The sequence below is a fragment of the Podarcis vaucheri genome (genome assembly GCF_965113315.1).
Source record: "Podarcis vaucheri genome assembly, chromosome: 11".
In the NCBI taxonomy this organism is placed as follows: Eukaryota; Metazoa; Chordata; class Lepidosauria; order Squamata; family Lacertidae; genus Podarcis; species Podarcis vaucheri.
Window position 1 is genome coordinate 58421149 of NC_138749.1, and position 22546 is coordinate 58443694.

The following is a 22546-nucleotide window of genomic DNA, read 5'->3' on the forward strand; positions in this document are numbered from 1 at the left end:
GCAGAGGAAACTCTTCAAAAACATGTTTGCATATGTTTTCACCTTTGTGTCTTCCAGAGTCCTCCTCTAGTGTGCACAAGCTATTTGCTCCCTTTCTGCTTGACTTACTTGCAATATCCGAATCACTACCAGAAGCAAATTATAGCCTTTATCCTAAATGTTCTAGGGATGGCTCACAAATCACGGCAGACTTTGGAAGAAAGTTGGAACATAAATGTAATGGTGGCTACCAGGTTGGCATGCCTGCAGGTTAAAAAAGCAGGCCATGCCTAAAGGATAGCCTACAGCAACCTCTTAATATAAAAACTGCAGGGAGTAATATTCAGAGTTCACAGCTACTGCTAAAAAGTCAAGTTGTTGGAACCAACAGCTAGCAATGCTCAGTTTGCTGGTTTACACGAATGCAGCTAGGAAATGAGGAATGATGAAAAAGTTGCAACAGGCAACCATTTATTTGTAAAAAAACCTTTAAAATTTTACTACAACAAAGATTAAGGAAAAACAGTATTAATAATATATACATACATTGTATATGTATATACACATAATGTATCTTGTACAATTAAAATTACATGCTTTTCAGAACAGAAGAGTCTTGATCCCTCATACCAACTTTTCTTACCGCAAGAAATTCTTGCTTTCCTTAATTAAAATAAAAATCAAAATCAAACTTTCAAGTATAAGAAATAAGCACACTAGTATCTGAAAGTGAAAAAAACATTTGCTTTGCACAAATGATCACTGTTAAGTACAGAGTAAATCTGTTTAGCTAACACTTGTATATGTGCCTTGGTGAACTTTACAACTGTGTAAAATCTTTACCTGAGATATGTGGAAAGAATGGAAGGTGCAAGTTCATGGGGTTTCAATTTTTCCATTCCACTTCAACGGAAATAAAAACTGATAATGTCTTAATGTTTGTACTCGCACGGTATTCAACATGAGAGCTCTTCAGCAGAACAATTTTCATGTTACCAAGTATCTTAAACTCCAGAAAAACACAGAGGGCAAGCACCACTTGTAGCAACCAGCATGCAGAGACAGTGAAATAGAGGTAGCATTGTCTTATAGCTTCAACAGGATCACTTGATTTTAGCCACATTATCTTCTGCAAAAGGCACTCACTTTTTCATTTCTAAGTCTGGTGTTAAAATTGAAATATACTAGCATTGTTTTACTATAAATGGTTTTTTCGTTTTTAAATTAAACAAGCACGATAAAAAAGGAGAGGACTTAGGAAACGAGCTTTGTATCACTACGTATGCTTCTTCTGTTTGGAAAAATGACTTTAAAAACCTCTAGGTACCGAAAAGCTAGAGTCCTCCCAGTTAAAACGCCAGTATTTAAGCAGCACGATGTATAATCAGAAACAAACTGTGAAATACCCAGAAATACACCAGCCTTTTATAACTAAAATAAGAGCAAGAGGTCACAGTAAAAAAATAAGATGATTGGTCACTTAAAAAGTGGTGCTGGGAGGCAGCGGCAACCCATGAATGTAGAAACTTATAAATACATACAAAACTGTCGTACTTAATCCTTTGTCGCTATCTGCTATTAGAAAAGTGTGTGCTTTCTCGTGTTTGCTTTTACCGAGAGACAACTGAGCTAATTGAATTATAAGATGTCCCGCTGTTACAGCTTGAAGCATAGGCCTCCTGGCCATTTACATCTAAACTGACTCTAAACACAGAGGATGCTTTCATTAAAAAGTCGGCTGCATCTCTGCGCCCCAGTTCCCTCAGTTTAGACATTAGGGTGCCCACAGTACTTTCAGGGCTATTTCCCCATTCCTGCAGAAGAGCATAGGATGGGCTCGGGACAAAGTCATTCTGACTCCCATTGTTTGTATTGTATTTCGCAACCAGATCAGGAAGACCCAAGTTCATAGCAAGAAGGCACCAGTCCTTGCCCATGGGATCAGGTGGATCCAGAAGTCGACTCAGTTTCCTTCGTGTAAGCAGATTCAGATCAGACACGTGGATGTCCATCCCCAAACTCCCCTGTGAATAGACATCTAGACACCCAAAGCACAGTATACTGCTAAAGCTTTCTTTGTAGCCACCCATGGTATTAGTCAATGAGGTCTCCTTTTGACTTTGTGCGCGGAAAAAATCTCTCGGGTGGTAGATCATTATTGGCTCATGGTGTTCCCTCAGCTGCTGAGGACTGAGATAGTGTTTGACTGTCAGGAGTCCTGGTAATGTTGTGGCCATCAGGTTATCAATCGTACTGCACACAGAGTCCAGGAACAAGCAGCATTTTATCTTCTCAGTTTCCAGGCCTCTAACTTGAACCTCAATACCCTGACCATTGTTCACAAGGAGGACAAGGAGCTCAGCTCCACGGTTCACAATCTTTGACCCATTGATCCACAAGCGTATGTCTGCATCTCCCTCTGTGCTCTGTTGATGGATCCATCTACAAAGGTTCACCTGAACTTTGTGGAATATCCCACAAGGCAGTGGGGTGAGGTGTTCCACAGGAACAATTCTAACACCACCATAAATCATAACTTCATCCTCCTCGTCAGCCCAAGACCTATGGAGGCTATCAGTCTTGATTAAAGCAGGAATGTCAATCATTGTTCCACTGCTGAGATCCCTGGCACAGATGTCCATAGCGTCCAAGATTTGTATGAGTTCTTCTATATCGCTATCTGGGACCAGGCGCTGGATGTCCTCTATGGTGTAACGGCCTCTGTAGTGATGGAGGGCCTTGGGGTTCTCCACGGACAGGAGTCTTCCAAGCACATTTGAGCACAGCCAGCGAGGATCCAGCAGAACAACATCTTGGACTGTCTCGCTTTGCATGATATTGATCTGTTGAACAGAAGAAAAGCCACAAGTCAAATCCAAATACGAGAGGAAGGAAGAGTTTTGCAGACATCACAGCTTTAACTGTAAGAGGACTACAGGTTCTCATATGGTCCATTATCTACATCCAATGAAAAATGTGAATTTGAGAAAGGGAGGAAAGCTTCTCCTTGGGCTGAGTTCTCTGGCATACAGCACTTAAAGGACAGTGCAGACCACAAGTTATGGCTGGGTATCAAGCTGAGCCAAAATTCATTCACCTCTTTTGATGGCCAAGCTGCAAAGAATGCAGAGTTACCTACAGAATTAAAATTGGATTAATGCAGTTTACTTACTTCTCCTATACTGTGTAGTTGCTGGGCAATGTGCCTCAGCTCATCTTCGCTTGCTAATGGGTTAAGCTGATCTTGCACGTCATACACAAATTGCTGCAGTGACATGAGCTGGTTGGGTCCATTCACTTTTCTCCATGAAGGCAGCGTGGAGACGATTTTTTCGCACAAGTGTGTCATGGCTGGACATGTCTATGGAAAACACCAGATTGGACATTAGCTCTAATTCGAGAAGGTAAACTGTTATTTTTTCGCTTAAAAATATACATGCCGTCAGTCACTCATATCCTAGCAGGAACAGACCCAGTGCGGTGGAACAGAGTCACAGAGCCGCACTTCTGAGACTGGTGTTACTACAGCTTAGCCAGATGGGTCTGTGGCAGGGCAGGTGTGATGCTACACAGACACAACAGCAGAGCCAATCTGCTGCCGCCACTGGTGCATCTGCACAGTCTCTACCTGGCCAGGTAAGCTGAAGTACTGTGTGAGGGCTGGCTCCATGGCTCTGCCACACCTCACTGGATGCTGAAGAATAGAGCATTGATTCTATTTGGCCATGTATACTCCTCTATTGGTAATGATGCTAGAAGTGGAAGTTATTTCCACAACTGATGCAGCCCTAGCAGTACTGGCTTGCATGCTCATTCTGCTGAATGTGAAGGCTGTGCTATTCTGTCATTCCCATTTCAAGGCAATGCATTCTGTAAAGGAATACAAGAATGAGAGAAGCTATCAAATCACAGATTATGCTAAGTACTTAGTCATAGTCACTCCTGCTCCAGGCATCATGTAAACTGTATTTTCTTAAAAAAACAACAACGAACAAACCCCAAAGCAAACTGCGACAGCATAACTGTAACACTCATCCTTTTTATATTTGTAATGTGAAAGTATGTCACAGTACATTTTCCTCAGTTTTTGACGAGACAGTTAACAAGCCTTTTCTTTTCTATTACAAACATTTCAGCACAACGTGTTAGTATGGCTTGCATTAAATCTGTACTGGCATAAGCAGACGGGCTCTTGAAGTCTTTTTAATGGAAAAACTGTGCAGTAGCACAAACTTTCTGGAACAAAACAAACCCCGTTTCTTGGCACCATTTGGGCAAGTTAACAGAATGAACTTCAAGTGCATGCATGTGCTGCAGAAAAAGAGCAGTTAAATGATCACTAGTTTAGCTGAGTGGTTCTGGCAAAGAAGGACCAGCTTTTCACCACAACATTGCAATCTACGAATCATGTGAAAGCAGGAATCAACACACACTGCTTAAAAGGGGTTGCATTCTTCAGACTCCTGCCTCTGGCGAAAACTCATACTGAAACGAACTGTATAGCTGTTGCCTGTTTGACAGCATTGTTAAATACTTATTCTGGGAGTGAGAAACATTTTACACACCAAAAAAATCTGGTGGCAAACCCAGCAGTAGGAGAGTGTAAGAATTATGCAGCAGAGGAGAGATAGTTGATCTACACAGAAAAGTATGCTTCTGTATGCATACTATTTATTTTTTTACAAAAGCCCCCCACACAATTGGATGCCAGACAAATTAATTCCTCTTTCAAATCTGTTGGAAGTGAAAGTGGCTAAGTAAATGATGTGCAAAATTAAACATAGAAGCAGTGAGACCACCACTATGGTATGCTGTGTAAAATATTGGACTAGGACCAGTGTTCAAACAACCACTCAGCCATAATACTCAGTACGTGACCTATGGCAACTCCTGTGATATGAGGATAAAGTGGAATAGCTCATTTATTCCACTATGAGTTCCTTGGAGGAACGGCAAAGTATAAATGAGGAAAACAAAGATGACTCTCACTGAAAGGTTCAGGATGGTTTGGTCACATGCAATTCAAGAGGCCAAAGCTTTTCAGAAGAACTAGTTCACATGTTTAAAAACTTGCTATACTTCAATAAAATATTTATTAGGCCGTTTCTGCAGAATGAGACAAGTATATTTTCTATCTAAATTTACTTGCCCCCCTTTTTTTTACAAGGTGTAAGAAGGAGCTGAAAGAATTTGTGGGCTCATGATCTATTTAATACTTCTTGCTCACCACCAGAGGGCACTCAGGCCAATGAATTTAATTTATCCCATACAGACCTTGTTTGTACCTGATTCATATTTCTAACTCTCTTCCTTCCTTCCCATACTTATAACCACAAGGCAACTTCATAATTCAAGGTGCACTCAAAATGGAAATACTCTCATGAGGCCTGGGCCAATGGATGTACTAAGAAGATGTGACTTACAGAAATAATTTGACTACGTAATTCTTGGAGGTGGTTGCGGAGAATCTTCATATCTTTAGACCCAGATGCCCCAGCATCCAAAATAAATAATCTGTCTAAAATGTGAAGGTCATTTCCAAACCTGAAAGGAAAAGAATAAAGAACCTGTTTATCATTTTACAGTAATGCATCCATCTTTTTCGTTCTTATTCCATGTATTAATTGAAGCACTTTGAGGAAGCAAGTTCTACTAATATCATATATCTAGTAAAAAAAAACACCCTTGTAACTTGATCCTATTTCTATATACTCAGATCCTTCCAAATTTAGTGGTGCTTATCCCACAGTAAGTGTGCATATTTTTGTGGTACACAGTGCCCTGGTTTAGTTGAAATTACGTTGACCCCCTCATGCATGAGGGAAGGAAACTGAAACCTTCCCACTTTCTATTTTGAATTAACTGCGGTTTCCCATTATGCCCGGACTAAGAAAGCTGTGGGTTACTCTAACTGTGCTCACTTCAAACACGATCTGAAAACCATGGCTTAATGCTGCTTCGCTTGACTCAAGAGTTCAAACAAAATAGAAAATGGATGTCTGTTCAAAATGGAAAGCAAGCAGTTGCTTGTATGTGGAAGAAGGGAATGCCTGAGCTCACGTTTGCTGTGGCACATTTTCATAATGGAAATCCATTGTTTTAGAAAAACATAAAAAAAAGATTGCTCAGGCTTTTTACTGATTTTATATCTACTGATTTTTGTATTTTTTACTTTTGCTACAATAACTGCCTTTGTTTCTGATGTTTTTGATCTGTTTTATATTTGCTTTATGGTTCTCTTTGTTGTTGTTTAGTCGTTTAGTCGTGTCCGACTCTTCGTGATCCCATGGACCAGAGCACGCCAGGCCCTCCTGTCTTCCACTGCCTCCAGCAGTTTGGTCAGACTCATGCTGGTAGCTTCGAGAACACTATCCAACCATCTCGTCCTCTGTTGTCCCCTTCTCCTTGTGCCCTCCATCTTTCCCAACATCAGGGTCTTTTCCAGGGAGTCTTCTCTTCTCATGAGGTGGCCAAAGTATTGGAGCCTCAGCTTCAGGATCTGTCCTTCCAGTGAGCACTCAGGGCTGATTTCCTTCAGAATGGATAGGTTTGATCTTCTTGCAGTCCATGGGACTCTCAAGAGTCTCCTCTAGCACCATAATTCACCATAATTTATAATGGTTCTCTTTAGTTAACGATAAAAAAGGGAATCCATTGTTTCCTTTCTGCATCTGAACCAGTCCAATGGAAGGTGTAGATTTTCTTTATTTGTATGCAAGCACAGCCTTTTCTTTTTAAAAAAAGTTTAGCTCAAGGTCTTAACATGCACACAAGTTTTAAAATATACTACCGTATTTTTCACCCTATAGGACGCACCGGCCCATAGGATGCACCTAGGGGTTTTTTTTTGGGGGGGGGAAATAAAGAAAAAAAAATTATTCCCCCCCAGCCGCGGCTTCAGCGCGCCCCGTGCTCCGGGCAGCAGGCTGCTATCCGCAGCCTAGACATCCCTGTGGGAACTCCCGCAGGCTCCCCAGGCTTGCTGATAGCTTCCTGAAGCCTGGAGAGCGAGAGGGGTCAGTGTGCACCGACCCCTCTCGCTCTCCAAGCTTCAGCGAAAGCCTGCATTCGCCCCATAGGACGCACACAGATTTTCCCTTCATTTTTGGAGGGGGAAAAGTGCGTCCTATATGGCGAAAAATATGGTAATTTCTTAGAAAAGCAATTATTCCTTTCTTAAAAAATACAATTCCCCCGTCTTACCTGTTCCTGATTTCTTTCAGAAGAGATGTATCTTTGTCATACTGGAACTCTCCTCCAGCAGAACGCGGAAGATTGACAATGTCGGCATGAGTAGCCACCAGTGCAACATGTAGTGGGTTTTTTAGCTTTCCTCCAAATGCTTCAGGAGAAAAAAAAAAACCACAAGGAAGACTTTGAGAGGAAAAGCTTTCTCTTCTAATGGCATAGTTCAAATGTAACATATTATGGTATGTTAAATTGTTATAATTAGTTGACCATTTGAACTTGGACCAGCAGCTTAACCACGGTTTATTAACCACGAACAAAGCATACCTGTAAGCCATGGTTTGTTATTGGTCTATAAACTTTGGCTTAGCGTGATATCTGAACCTGGCGCTCAAGTCAGGGATTGATTAAATGTTTCCCCAAACTTAAGAGGCTGACTGTGGCTAGTGTGATTACATTCATAGCACAAAAATCACACATTCATCATTCCAAAGCAAAATTGATGGTCCATGTCATAAAACAGAGACATATTGCAAATCACAATAAATCTTTGTAAACCATCTATTTCGTTTCTAACAAAATATATGTTTGGAGAAGGGGCAATGCTTTTTTCAGCTACAGCTACTTTTTAAAAAGATCATCCACTGACCGCACTAGTCTATAATACTATGGTTGAGATTATTATAGGCAGGAAACAAACGATCTAAAAAACATTCATACAGTGGTATGAATGCAACTTTACAGTACTTACACAAACAAAGAATTCTCACATAAGTGAGAGTTAAGAAGGAAAGCCTGGGAGATACCATGAAAAAGAATGAGAGAGAAAGAGATACAAATGGGATATGAATGAGGTAACAGCACTGAACACAAATTTGTACAGCCTGCTTGCTTATACATCATCTTGATAAGATGAAAGTATTTTGCCAAATTTTGGAAAATACTGAATTTAACTTTATTGCTATTACAAGTATTGTGGCACATACTCTAGAGGCAATACCACAAAAATCCGAATGAGCAAGGGCCATCATATGCTAAACACATACATTCTTCAAATGCAGAATACAGATAAGCATACTTCAGACTTCCATGGAACATAAGCATGCCCAATACAATCCTTGGTTTCTGTTTTGTGCTCTTTGTAAATTCTATGCAAATCTAAAGGTAAAGGTAAAGGGACCCCTGACCATTAGGTCCAGTCGTGTCCGACTCTGGGGTTGCGGCACTCATCTCGCTTTATTGGCCGAGGGAGCCGGCGTACAGCTTCCAGGTCATGTGGCCAGCATGACTGAGCAGCTTCTGGCAAACCAGAGCAGCGCACGGAAACGCCGTTTACCTTCCCGTCGGAGCGCTACCTATTTATCTACTTGCACTTTGACATGCTTTCGAACTGCTAGGTTGGCAGGAGCAGGGACCGAGCAATGGGAGCTCACCCTGTCGCGGGGATTCGGACCACCGACCTTCTGATCGGCAAGTCCTAAGCTCTGCAGTTTAACCCACAGCGCCACCCACGTCCAACGTGCAAATCTAGAACACCCCAAATCCCTATATTGGTTCCAGCGCAAATATGATCTGTATTCATTCTAATGTGTAGCAGATCATGTGCTTTGCATGCAGAAGGTCCTATGTTCAATTCAAGTAGGACTGGCAGAGAGCACTGTCTCAAACGCCAGAGAGCCATTGGTAGCCAATGAAGACCAGGGGTGTTGTTAGATGACAACTCCCACCAGCTCTGACCATTGGCCATGCTTGCTGGGCTGTTCAGCAACATCTGGCAGGCCAAAGGTTCTCTACCCCAATATAGACAATGCTGACCTAGATGGACCAATTAACTGGTTCATCTTATATTCTTATATTCATAACAAGCACTATGGTCTTTGTTAAACCGTCAGTCCCATGATCGTTTAATTAATGGCTTTGTTGAACACATATCAGCAACTTTGCTGTTGACGAAGTGAAGCCAGACATCATGACTTTGTTCTTCCAAAAAACTTCCACAGTAGGTGAAGAGTAATTTACCATAATGAAGCTAGATTTATGATGTTAGCTAAACCTATATATTTATTACTTCTCCAAAATATGGAGCAACTAAGTTCGTTGGCATACCGAACTTTAAAGCAACATGCCCAGTTAAAATATTTGACCAGTGATCTCATTTAAGAAGTATACTGAACAGCAAAGAATTCTAAAAAAGTTAATTTGTATGAATCAAGGCAGTAGAGTAAAAAGAAGGATGGAATGGTTCAACATAGCTCTACAAAACCATGAACCCGTGTTGAAGGGCTGGCAGAGATAAAGTACTTGTGGCATACCTATGGATTCTTCGACTGGAACAAGAGATTTTAGGAAACTAAGCCAAAAGGTCACTTGGTTCAACTGTATTTCATAGGGCTCTTCAAGACTAAAAAGTACAACGTGAACTGAGGTGGGATCATTTGCAGCAAAATAGTCGTAGCAGCAGAAATACACAGGATTCCCAGAGAATTCCCACACACTGAAATCACCAACTCCTGCAACAAGCAAATATATATTATCAAGACATTAAGTAGAACAAGTTTTACAAACATTTTTATTCTTGTCGTTGTTGAAGTATACATATCATTATTGTTATTATTATTATTATTAGTTGTTGTTGTTGTTGTTGTTGTTGTTGTTGTTGTTGTTATTATTATTATTATTATTATTCAGAGACAGAGGCTGCAATCCTGATCACAGCTACATTTACTGATTTCAAAGAACCAAGCCACGTATACTGGGTGCAAGACTCCAGTCAAAATTAGACAGGTTTATCCACTGAAGAAATTCAAGTCTTCTTTTTTTTAACACAGTGGGTCTTACATTAGAAGACAAACTTTCCCCCACAACTTTTCTGTAAAAACTATAGAAAACATGATACAATATACCTACGACTAAAGCTGTAGTTTGTGCAGAAGTACACGTTAAGACCACTGCAAGAGAGTTAATTGCTAAGATATTAAATGAGTAATTTTATTATTTTTGTCTTGTTTGACAGAATCTGAAGCATACTATTACACAGGCATATTATTGTGCTATATAAAGTGTCAAAACAGGAGGTTTTCTATTTTAAAAAATGAGAACAGGCCATTTTGTTTTACAAGACAGTAGAATAATAATGTGTAATTGTAAACTCAGAGAGAGATTAGAATAGTCATAGTTCATTACTAACTGCCATTTTATGCAATACTTTATCATGCAATTTTAATTTTTTTAATTTTTCTGAAGCTGAGAGAAGCATATGTTTATTCCTTGTCCTCCAGAGAGTAACAGGCATTTTTACAAACTTTAATTAATAGGATTTATAAATAAATGCATCTCAGGAAGGCGGGAGCACTAGAGAAATGCCTCAGCATTTTAAAAGGAATTGTAATTTCAGATATTAGTAGTTCAGAAATGTTATCTTTATTAATCTGGAGGATTTGAGCAAATACTTTGGCTAGTGTAATAATCTCAATCTGTATATATAAACAGGATGTCAGGCTATAGCTGGTAGTGACAGTATGCTAATTCCAGGCTGGAATTTAAGCCCCAATGCATACTATCTTTAGGAATTCCTTCAAAAATTGTGACATTTTCCTAAGCTCATGATTTCTATGACAAACCCCTGGCACTTTTGACAAATACTGTGTCCTATGACGGTGGAGATGCAATCTATTCCTCCTTCTCGTGGAATATTTGGCTGCTGTTTTTCGAAGCTTTGAAGAATAACGAGTAAACATCTGAAATATCTACCCATTAGTACACCTGCAGGTTGGAATGACTTCAACCTTTCTTTGGGTACAGGTTGGCTGAATGAGAGCTTCTTAAACAGCAGTCTAGACCTGGCCCTGATACAATGCTCCCATCATGTCTGTTCAACCCTGCGTTGAATACCCGGGAGAAGACTGTCCCTCGTATAAGGGTTTCTTTGCAGACTGTAAAAGGGCCTATATCTCCTCAGACAGAGAATGTCTCTCTCCAGCTTGTATTCCTCATAGAGATGCTTGTACAGAGCACACAGCAAGTTAAATCACACTTCTGGGATTCCATCAATAAATGCAGCTCTTGCTGAAAATGTAATACCACCACTGGCTTTGGCCAATATCTCTTGGCTCTCAGAGGATTAGTGCTGGATTGAGATACTACACTGACACTGAAGAAACTTTAAAATGGTAATGTTTTTTGAGATATTGTGTTGAAATAGCAAATGTAACACCTAATTGTAAGCTTTTATTGTGTTGGTAGAGAGTCTGAAATTAGGGATAAAGGTAAAGGGACCCCTGACCATTAGGTCCAGCTGTGACCGACTCTGGGGTTGTGGCGCTCATCTCGCTTTATTGGCTGAGGGAGCCGGCGTTTGTGGCCAGCATGACTAAGCTGCTTCTGGCGAACCAGAGCAGCGCACGGAAACACTGTTTACCTTCCCGCCAGAGTGATACCTATTTATCTACTTGCACTTTGACGTGCTTTCAAACTGCTAAGTTGGCAGGAGCAGGGACCGAGCAACAGGAGCTCACCCCATTGCGGGGATTCGAACTGCCGACCTTCTGATTGGCAAGTCCTAGGCTCTGTGGTTTAACCCACAGTGCCACCTGCATCCCTGAAATTAGGGATAAAGCACTGATATACTTAAAGTGTGCCCCCTCTTAGAGAGGTTTGAAGGGTGGAAACTATAGGGGAGACTTGTGTCTGCAGAATGCTCTCCCCAATGATGCTCACCTGTTTTCACTGCCAGGTTAACACTTTCTCATTTCCAGGACACTTGATGGAACATGATCCAGCTGTGGTCTGGGTTACTGATAAATGTTTGTTTGCTGGTTTTCTGTGGTGGCTGGCACTGTTCTATGTATTAGTTTTCCATGCGTGTTTCAAACAATTATGGATTTTTTCAACCCAATGTAAGCCACCTAGAGCTTGCTCTGTGTTTGGCAACTAACAAAATAAACCAATAAATCATTTAAGTGGATTTCAGACTGAAGCATTTTTGCACAAAGGACCCAATTAGTTACATTGAAAGAAGAGGATTTAAGTTCATGTTTTACCATTCAAATATGCATTCTGAACGTCAATGGCCTTGGTTGACTGGTCATCTGCTGAGCAGTGGGAATGGTGAGAGGGCGAAACAAAGACTTCCAACATCCCTTTGGTAAGGCCTGGCTCAAACATCATGCTCCGGCTTCTCACACTAACATTCTCACAGCCAGGATACAGATTTGTAATACTTACTGAAACTGGATCACAGGAAGAAAAGGAGAAGGGCAAAAGAAGATTAAAAACCCTGAATTTTTAAAAACGGCATTATTACAAAACCATGTGGGCAGACCATTGTCTGCACAGAGCAGTTTCAAGAGTTGGTGGCAAAAATAAGGTGCTGGTGCTATCAGCAGCTGCCTGGAATATTCTCCTTTAAGACACACAAGTACACAACAATCAATCACAACCAAAGCCCTCCTATCTTCTCTAGAGGTGAATCAGCAGTTCAGAACAGCCCCTTGGTGCCAAAGGAGGTCATTCCCAGTTCACAGCTGGGTAGATTACATATGGTTGGAGACCTTCTTTTTTGAGGGGGTCGAGGCATTGTTACTTTACTTGTGAGGGCAATATTTTATCCCTCTCCAATTATCACTGCAGGGATCAATGATTTGAACAAGTATGTTATTATCTAAAGATTAAGGAGACTACCTATTAAGCATCAGTTTGAATAATAAATAGCAAACCATGAAGAAGAGGAGCCATTTCATTATCCATAACTTTTTCAGGATTAACGGAAACCATGCAAATTTAGTACAGTGGTACCTCGGGTTACATACGCTTCAGGTTACAGACTCTGCTAACCCAGAAATAGTACCTCGGGTTAAGAACTTTGCTTCAGGATGAGAACAGAACTCGTGCGGTGGCAGCGCGGCAGGCCCCATTAGCTAAAGTGGTGCTTCAGGTTAAGAACAGTTTCAGGTTAAGTACGGACCTCCAGAACGAATTAAGTATGTAACCCGAGGTTCCACTGTAAATATGTATAATTAGTACTTTTGGTATTGAACTAGCCTCCTCTAGTGGTTGAAATAATTAAGGCACCCCTGACATTTCTGAAGGCGCAAGTCAGCTTTGATCAACTTGGTGCCCTGTTTTTAGACTACGGCTCCAATCAGCCCCAGCCAGAACGGCCCTGGAGGGCACCCCGTTGGGGAAAGCTGAAATAAATATAAATACATATTTTAATATGAAAAACAGTATTATCTTAACTGCACCTTTAATGCTACACTGTGAATCATTCTCATCCATCTGAACAGTGGTGCATCCACTCTTGTTAGAAACCAAGTACTATGCTAGTGTACTACTGAAATATAAAATGTCAGGAGCCAAAAATGAATGGTGCAGACCATCACCACTCCCCAAGCAAAGCTCTGCCATTTTGTGGATCCTTCCTTCTAAAAATACCAAAACATTTCTTTCCAAGAGTTTAACACCTGCCATCTTTAAAGCTGGCATGTACCGTATTTTTCCATCTATAAGACGCCCCCATGTACAGTGGACGCTCGGGTTGCAAACGTGATCCGTGCGGGATGCACATTCGCAACCCGCATCTCTGCACGTGCGGGTAGCGATTCAGTGCACCTGTGCATGCGCAAAGCGCAATTTAGCACATCTGCGCATGTGCAACTGCCAAAACTCAGAAGTGACCCATTCTGGTACTTCTGGGTTTCGGCAGTCCGCAACCCGAAAAAATGCAACCTGAAGTGGACGCAACATGAGGTATGACTGTATAATTTTTGGGGACTCAATTTTAAGAAAATGAGGGGAGATGGCCCAAAATTGTTGAGCTTCTCCCCCTATGCAGCTGCGGGCAGAAAACACTCCCTAGATCGTTTCCCACATGCAGCGGCATCGGGGGAAGTTGCACTCCTGTCAACCAGCTGGCTGGCGGGTGCGTTGCTTCTCTTCCCCCCTCATGCCACTATCCGTGTATAGGACAACCCCTGTTTTTTGACAGGATTTTTGAGTCAAAAAAACCTCGTCTAATACATGCAAAAATACGGTATCTAGCAAGCCCCACTTTCCTGCAGGAAGGCTACTCTTCTGCCTTCTCCAATTTTGCATGAAAATTCATCACTGCATTACTGTAACTAGATTAGGCTCAGCACAAACACCACAAATTAAAACAGTTGCTGTAAATTAGTAAGTTCACCCAATGCGCTGAGGTAAAAAACAATGGCTATTAAGAGCAACAATATAAAAAGCTTTAAAATGGTACCTGATGGCTTATTAGATAAAGGTGAAGGGGGAAAACGGACAGAGTTTGTAGAGGAAAGCCTTGGTCTGCGCCTTCGGAAAAAGCTCCGCAGAAGCCCACACTTCAGAGACTCCACAAGAGTAGTTTTCCCAGATGCCGAGTGTCCAAAAAGCTTAAGTTTTATTCTCGGCTGCAGATTATGAGTAGGTCTAAGATGCTGGATGAAAAGTGCTCTGTGTGTATCCTGTAAGGTGAAAGCAAAGAATAAAACAAACACGTAATTGTGAAGAGAAACGCCAAACATCAAAATGCTTCTGCTTCTTTAAACATCCCATATTTTCCAGAGTAAAGCAGTTGTGCAGGAATTAGTATTCTGATTCAAGTAGCAGAAATATAATGAATGACAGGAGGGATAGGGGAGACAAAGCCCCATGGCACAAGAAGAAGCCTTTGTGCTAATGGAACAACTTTGCTGGATACGACCCTGCTTTCCTCTAGGGAAAAGGGAATGCTTTACCCTTAGGGCATTTTGTTAAAATTAAAGTGATATCTGTCAATGAATTACTAACCATTACTAAAAATTATTTTTCGATCTATTATTTTTCATAATATTTTGGGTTCAAGTGAAAAGGCGAAATAAAGATCGATTCCTCACTCATCTCCTCACCTTTTTTAATCTTGTAAGCAGACTGGCTACGTGTTCGTGTTGCTCTGCTCTAGCCAGGTCTTCTGCTGTTTTTCCATCCTGTTAGAAGACAAGTGATTAGCTCCAATGACTTCTGGCCCACAAGGGGAAAAAAAATGTTCCAGTATCCTCAGGGTGGTAAGAAAATAAATTATGTCAGAAGCAAATGGATTAAGGAAAGAAATAGCAAGGACCTCCTAGCTGGAATCTCTATTTTGTTCTCTTTCTGCTCTTTTTTCTCTTAATGCTTCTTTTATAGAAGCATCCTGATATTACAGAAACACTTGAAGCATTTATTTATTTTTACCACTTTCAGCATGATTGCTCCCGTCTTTACAAAGAAACAGGCAAAATGCTTTTTCCAAGCCATGTGTTCCTAATACTGCACATGAACAATATGAATCTTTAAAATGCAACTACGATGATCTGTTGGTGCTCATTTAAATAGGATGCAAGAAATCAAGAATTGTGTTTATATAAGCTATGAGAAATAGAGAGGGGGAAATGAATTACTTGGTTACTTTGTCTATCATCTCTGGGAGGTGTTAGTGCAGGGAAGATGACAGCGCAGCTTTAAACAGCTTAAGCAAACAGGAGCGGAGCAAATCTGTCTTCAGCATTCTGCTTTTGACTTTTAATTGCCGACATTCCATGAGTCAGCAGTTTGGTGCGAAATGAAGTATAAGAAAAATTGCTTACTGCAATAGCTTCTTAGGGCTGCATTCGTGTAACTGTTATAACTTGAGGACCTACGCATTCTGTATTTACAATCTTTTCTGAAACAGAACTGCATTTTCGATTTAAGCAAGGAGAGCTAATGCAGTCCTTGTGATAGCGTGTTAGCATGTCTTCCATTAAGACCACCAAGATCAACAAAATACTGAAACTCAAAGTGGTTCTTTTCTGCTAACCATTTGAAGACACTGTGCTACCTCATCTATCCAAAACTATGCTTCCATAATCACATATCCCTTAAGCTATTTAAATGAATGCACTTTATACCCATCCATTAAATAAAACACAAGAGTGTGGTGAAAGAATGAAAAAAGCAACCCCCACCCCCCAGTTTTTCAATATAACCTTATGATGCTGACCAAGTAGTAATTCTAATTGTTATTAGCTAGCGTGCATGCAAGTGTGGACATAGGTGGAGTTATTCTGGATTATTAAGTTCCAAGTAAAAAGTTAAACTCTTCAAAATGAGGCCCCTTTATTTCCCTACTCTGCAGTACGGTTCATGGAGATTCCTTTGAATACGTGAATTAGCTTTAAATCAGTGCTGTAGGGGCGATGCAAGCAGGTACATAAATTGCACACAGAAATTCTCTCTTTCTGTTTCTCTTTACAGTAATGTTGTGAGTCTATGACAATAAATAATAATAATTTATTTATACCCTGCCCATCTGGCTGAGTTTCCCCAGCCACTCTGGGCGGCTCCCAATCAAATGTTAAAAACAGTACAGCATTAAATATTAAAAACTTCCCTAAACAATAAAACTATTTGGCTTACAGCAGGAGAGCCCTGACAACTATGCAGGTAGACCGAGGGGAGAGGGCACACATTTTAGGTGCAATCTCTAGGCGCCTCCTGCAGAAAACCCCCACATGTTACTTAGTTAAAGTGCAGGCAATGATGTGTGTGATAGCTATTTGGTTCTTCAAGAAGGTCAGTTTTAGGAACATTACTCAACCCTGGTGAGAGCTGAAAAGACAGCAGGTGGTGCTGATTGGAAGCAGTGGCGCAGATCCGTTGGACAAGCAGTAATTGTTTTACAAGTTCACCTGCAAAGCTTGCTGATCCATTCACTCTGCCTCCTACACATGCCAGTACACTGTGAATTATCCTTCTTATTTTTAGCATGAAAGCTTTCCAGAGGAACTAATTTCAAAAAGGCCTAAATATTGTATTTATAGGTTTTCAACACACATTGTCAGGGGAATAGCTAACACGTTACTGGAAACCAAGTAGCCGAGTTCTGAGCAAGAATACTGTCGCTAAGCTAGGAACCACGTTCCAAATTAAATTATTTTAGGCTTAGTGTCAGAAAAGCCTGTATATTGTGTGTAAGATTTTTAAAAAACCTAAGTGTTTTAGCTCAGAAGCTCTTTGTGTGTTGGGGGGGGGGGGGAGGAGAGATTTCAGAAAATTGCCAAACCCATATACTAGGTCATACTTACAGAAGTTAACGCCTCCACATTTGCTCCACTTAGGCAAAGGTACCGGACAACATCAAGAATTCCATTGTTCGCTGCCAGATGTAAAGGTGTCCTACCATACTATAAAATATAAAATAAGACTTTGCTGAAACGATAATCCAGTCAAAATATTAAAATGTTGTGATTGGCTTGCAGACAGAGACATGGTCTTGCACTCAGTCCTCCTTTCCATGCAGCTGAAAGGAGACGTTTGGCGAACAGAAGTTTCCTATTTCCCCCCGAACTGGGAATCAAAGTTTATCACTAACTGCGGCTGGTTTAAAGACGTCACATTTCCTGAACCATGGTTTGAAGTTAGCTTGTTTGAAACCGGACCATATGGTATTTAACTATGATTCCTGGATAAAGTGGATCGTATTAAACTTTGATTCCTGGTTCAAATGAAGTGGGTAGCTGTAGTTGAGCAAAAGTGAAAGGTGTTAAACGCTTCCTCTTGGCAATGTGAGAGAAAGGAGGAGTTTGCAAGATCAAGGCTCCTTGTGCGCAGCATTATATCTGAACAGGGTCATACTCTAGGAGCCTCTCAATATACCAGTTTGATATAATCATGCCTCTTGAAGTTTAGTGACTAAACCATTCAGCACACCATAATCTAGCAAGGCGGTTTGTAACCCAAGAAGTGCACTCCCAAGGCTTAATCTTCAGCAGAAGCAAACAACTTTACAGTGGTGCCTACTTACTTTTTCCTCCTTAAAGAAACTTCCATGAATCAGTGTTTAGAAACAACATCTGACAGGAATGCTGAGGTCACAGTACTATAGTAATTCATCTTGCTGTCTGGAGAGGGGAACTATGGATTCACACTAAACACATTAAAGGAATTCCTACACTTGTTGATAACTTTTGCTTGAGGGCACTCTACTGCCCAGTACTAAAATCCTAGATATCTGCATTGTTTTCTATAGGCAGTTCTCATTTCCTCGGCGGGGGGGGGGGAGAAGGAGAGAGGGGGGAAAGCATCTAAAACAGCAGTGGCATCACACACACACACACACACACACACACACACACACACACACACACTTCTGCTATGACTATTATTTAGGGATTTCTATAGGATTGCAGAAACACAAGTGTCTGCATATTTTAAAGCTTGTATTAAGGCTTCTAGAAGTTTTACTTTTAAAATATGAAGTCATTGCAAATTACATACAAGTCTGTGTTCCTTTTGTAGGATAATTAGAACCATGTATGTTGTTACTTCTTCCATCGTTTTTGTGAAATCCTGGCTTTACTGCCAGACACAAAATGGACATTTACGTGGTTAATACATTTTCTGTGCACCTTCTAGGCAAAGCTGCTTAGTGATATTACTTTATCTGTGCTGCTGTAATTTCATCAAATATTATGACCTTTTAGAGCACACGCACAGTAATATTTCACCTTTCCTTAATTAATCTGGAGAAGCAGCAAAGAAAGTTAATAAGAGCTTGGTGGTTTGAGAACTACTTGCATCTCCAGTCAAAGGATCTTCAACTGAAGAGCTGGGAAAAATATTTTCCCCAAACTCTGCAGAACCCTTGTCAGTTAGAGTAATCTCCACTAGGCTGAACAGATTATTTACCTGACACTATGCAAGACAGTGACATATCCAATAAACTGCTTAATGTCACGTTTAAGGATCCAGAATGGATGCTTCATTAAGTCCATTATTCCTTGTCAAAAGATTTGATTGTGAAGATGATTTACAGAATGTTTTGTGCTCAAAGTCGAACAAGCTAGTTGAATAAAATTCATGGCATCTAATGATGTCACAAACCGAAAGAGCTTAAGGTGCAAACGATCATACATGTGTAACGAAACTACTTGACCTCTTTAGATGGAGGGGTTTGCTTTTTTCCCCAGGGGGAAACTGGTGCCAAGCCACTGAGACCAGTATAAGATTTTCAGCCATAAAGTCAAGCCTTTAGCTGTATTAACTCTGCTTCCCTGAAAACTGAATTTCTATCATGGTTCTGCATTTAATTGCTCAATCAGTCAGGATTAAGCTAACACAAGAGGGCAGAGGGCTTATTATCATAAGCTTTTTACTTGGCAGCTGGTGATACTTAAATTTAAAAATAATCCAAATAAATGATTGCACAGGGTCAGCCAAAAACCCGCAACTTTCCATGGTGGGTTGTAGAACAGAAGGTCATGGAGGGTGTTTAGGTGGTCAGGCTGTATTGCAATATTACAATGTTCCTTAAAAGGAATTCAAGGACTCTTGAATTGAACTGATATGTGTCATATAAAAGCTGCATTATTCAAAATAGCCCCCACTTCTGTAGCATTATAGAATCCAAGAATTGCCTCCCTCCCTACCTATACACACAGAGTGTGTCAGCTTTAGGATCTCTAAAGCCATTGAAATTAGCACCAGGAAAAATCCTGAAGTTCTACAAACTCCTACATGGAAAGTCACAAGAGTCAAACCTGTTAAGTACTGTATTTCGCTTTCCCACATACTGCCGAGCCATTTTCACAAAGAAGTAATACCAACACCACAGAGGCATACAATGTTTTTGCAATGCTATTAACAGCAATCTTCTAATGCACAAAGGAACAAGAGTTGCTGAGATGTATTATTTACCAGCTGCATGGAAGCAAAATAAAACATGAGAAGCTGTCTAAGGGATCTAAGCCTTTCCACCTTAGGACCTAAAATCATCCTTACACCCACATGCTACCTATCACCAATGCACCTTTTCCCCAGTTAATTACTAGTTCGCTTAATGCAGCAACTTTCTTGCTCGCTTCTGCTACCTCAGAAGCAGCTGAGCACTGCCAGAAGGTAAGTGGCCAACTTGCCAGGAGGTGGGTAGGCAATGTTGCTGAAAAACAGCTTTGAAGGGGTCTATCTGCCTCTATAATGTCAGAACCAAAAACTGCACTGATAAATTTCTGATTGCACAAGAACAGTAAGAAGAATTTTGTGTAAACTGGGACAACAGTGGTACCTCGGGTTAAGTACTTAAGTACTTAATTTGTTCTGGAGGTCCGTTCTTAACCTGAAACTGTTCTTAACCTGAAGCACCACTTTAGCTAATGGGGCCTCCCGCTGCTGCTGCGCCGCTGGAGCACAATTTCTGTTCTCATCCTGAAGCAAACTTCTTAACCTGAAGCACTATTTCTGGGTTAGCGGAGTCTGTAAACTGAAGAGTATGTAACCTGAAGCGTATGTAACCCGAGGTACCACTGTATGTGTCAAATTCAGATTCTCAGGAAATAAAATGAAGAGTGACTTAACCTGGCATGATGAAATAAAAATACATGTCTAGAAGATACAGTGGTACCTCAGTTTAAGAACACTCCTGTTTACCAATGATTCGGTTTACGAACTCTGCAAAACTGGAAGTAGTGTCCTGGTTTGCGAACTTTACCTCAGTCTCTGAACGGTGGAAGGGCACCGGCAGCGGAAGGCCTCATTAGGGAAAGCGTGCCTCGGTTTTAAGAACGGTTTCAGTATAAGAACGGACTTCTGGAATGGATTAAGTTCGTAAACCGAGGTACCACTGTATAAGTATATTAGCCTGCATGCCCGCCCAGCTTAGTATGTGAACAGACGAGGGAGGATAGAGTGTAACTTCTCTGGATACTGAGGCTATTCAAGTAAAATAATATAAAATCACCAAAGGACATGGGGGGGGTAGACAATCATGAGAACGACCTAATAGGTACTAATTACACTGATCAACGAGCATTCACTCTTGAAATGGAACCCCTAGCTGTAGAGAAATGTCCCCTTTCCTCCCTCAGAGATTAGCAATTGCGTTTTCGGTACTCAGAAAATGGGAGTTCTCATTTAATTGTAGCCTTTTTTTGGGGGGGAAGAACTATTTGATCCCTCTCAAGTGCAAACCTACTGTGCATTCAGTGCTGGAACAATTTGTCATCTGGAAAAGCCCTTAGTACAAGCACTGTAGGGTTGCTGGGTGTTGTTGTTTTTTTAAAGTACCTTATTGGTTATATCGATGTTACAGTTTGCTTCACAGAGTGCCATCACAATGGGAATGTTTCCATCTTTGCAGGCCACATGGAGAGGAGTGTTCCCATGTCTATCCTGGAAATCTATGGAGCATCCCTGTATGATAAGCATTTTAACCACTTCCAGCTGACATCTTCGGACTGCAAGGTGAAGGGCTATGTGTCCGTCCTAAATGCACACAAAAAAAGAATGACCAGCTATTTCTTGTATTGCAAACAAAATCAGTAACTGTTTTTTTAACATGTTTCTATCAGAAGCAAATACAATAATATTCAGTCATTTTGAGCACCACAGAGCTCCTTTTGGGCTTTGTGGAACCTGATAACTTCCTTGCTAAGTCAGTGTCTGCAGTTGGATGCAACACTAAACCGTGGTTTAAAATTACTAGAACAAGATTCACCTCCCTCTGGACTGCTGTGCTCCCTCTGTCCTCACATGACTGTGAGGAGGAACATTACTGTGATGTGTCTGGAATCTTCCACTTCAGATTAACTGCCATTTGGTGTGTCAACTGAACTCTAAAGTATGGTTAATGTCAACTATGTATATAAACCAGCTTAATAACCCATTAACCAAAGTTAAGATTAATCACACTTTAGAGGTTTCAGAAGGCATCCTAAACCGTAGTTAATTCTAGAGAGGGAAAGAGATGCTTCCATTCTTCCTTGTGGAACACCAAGGAAGGAGGAAAATGCAGGGACCAGAGGCTAGGATTGCTCTTGTAAGCTAAATCATCACATTACTTCTGTGGTCCAGTGGGCTGGATTGTAGAGGAATGTTCTTAATGCCCAGCTTGACCATGAAGTCCATTTGATGATCTGGGGTCCTCAACTTCAGAGTTGCGGTTAGGATAAAATGGCAATCACCATAGGTTTTCAACCGTGACCACCTTGGACTGAGGTACAATTGGTTTGTCCCATAAAAAGTTACATCCTTTCCTGCCTTGTTTGGGACCCAAATGAAAAAAGAAATGTTCTAGATAAACGAAAGAGTAGATTTAAATAGCACAGCTTAGCCCATGTACATTTCCCTGGTACTGAAAGCTACTCCTTGCAGGTGTCAAGAAAAAGACCAAACAGGAACTTCAAAACTACCTCATGAAAAGCTAGTCCTGTTTAATTAGCTGCACATTCAGTTAGCATTGTGCAGTGCTTAAAAGGTGAGGAGGAAATTTCTATATAAATCTATCACAGACAAAACCACTTGAATTTCTCCGCTTTCCGCAATGATTCTTTTGCTGTAAGCACAGTACAGATGCAGAGAATCGCAAGTAAGACTCACAATG

At 40.9% G+C, this 22546-nt stretch overlaps 1 protein-coding gene across 2 annotated transcripts in view; it reads right to left on the reverse strand.

The window, feature by feature from the left end:
• Nucleotides 1-422: 422 nt before the first annotated feature.
• Nucleotides 423-22546, reverse strand: part of DAPK1 (death associated protein kinase 1) — a 79540-nt gene continuing 57416 nt past the window's right edge. For both annotated transcript variants that reach the window (XM_082241495.1, XM_082241494.1), the window contains exons 17-26: nt 21232-21429; nt 17256-17354; nt 15060-15137; nt 14414-14636; nt 12207-12395; nt 9480-9677; nt 7183-7321; nt 5403-5523; nt 3152-3340; nt 423-2822 (exon numbers count right to left, since the gene is read on the reverse strand). In XM_082241495.1, coding sequence (XP_082097621.1) covers nt 1590-2822; nt 3152-3340; nt 5403-5523; nt 7183-7321; nt 9480-9677; nt 12207-12395; nt 14414-14636; nt 15060-15137; nt 17256-17354; nt 21232-21429 — 2667 coding nt within the window. In that variant the 3' untranslated portion in view covers nt 423-1589. The remainder of the gene's footprint in view (nt 2823-3151; nt 3341-5402; nt 5524-7182; nt 7322-9479; nt 9678-12206; nt 12396-14413; nt 14637-15059; nt 15138-17255; nt 17355-21231; nt 21430-22546) is intronic.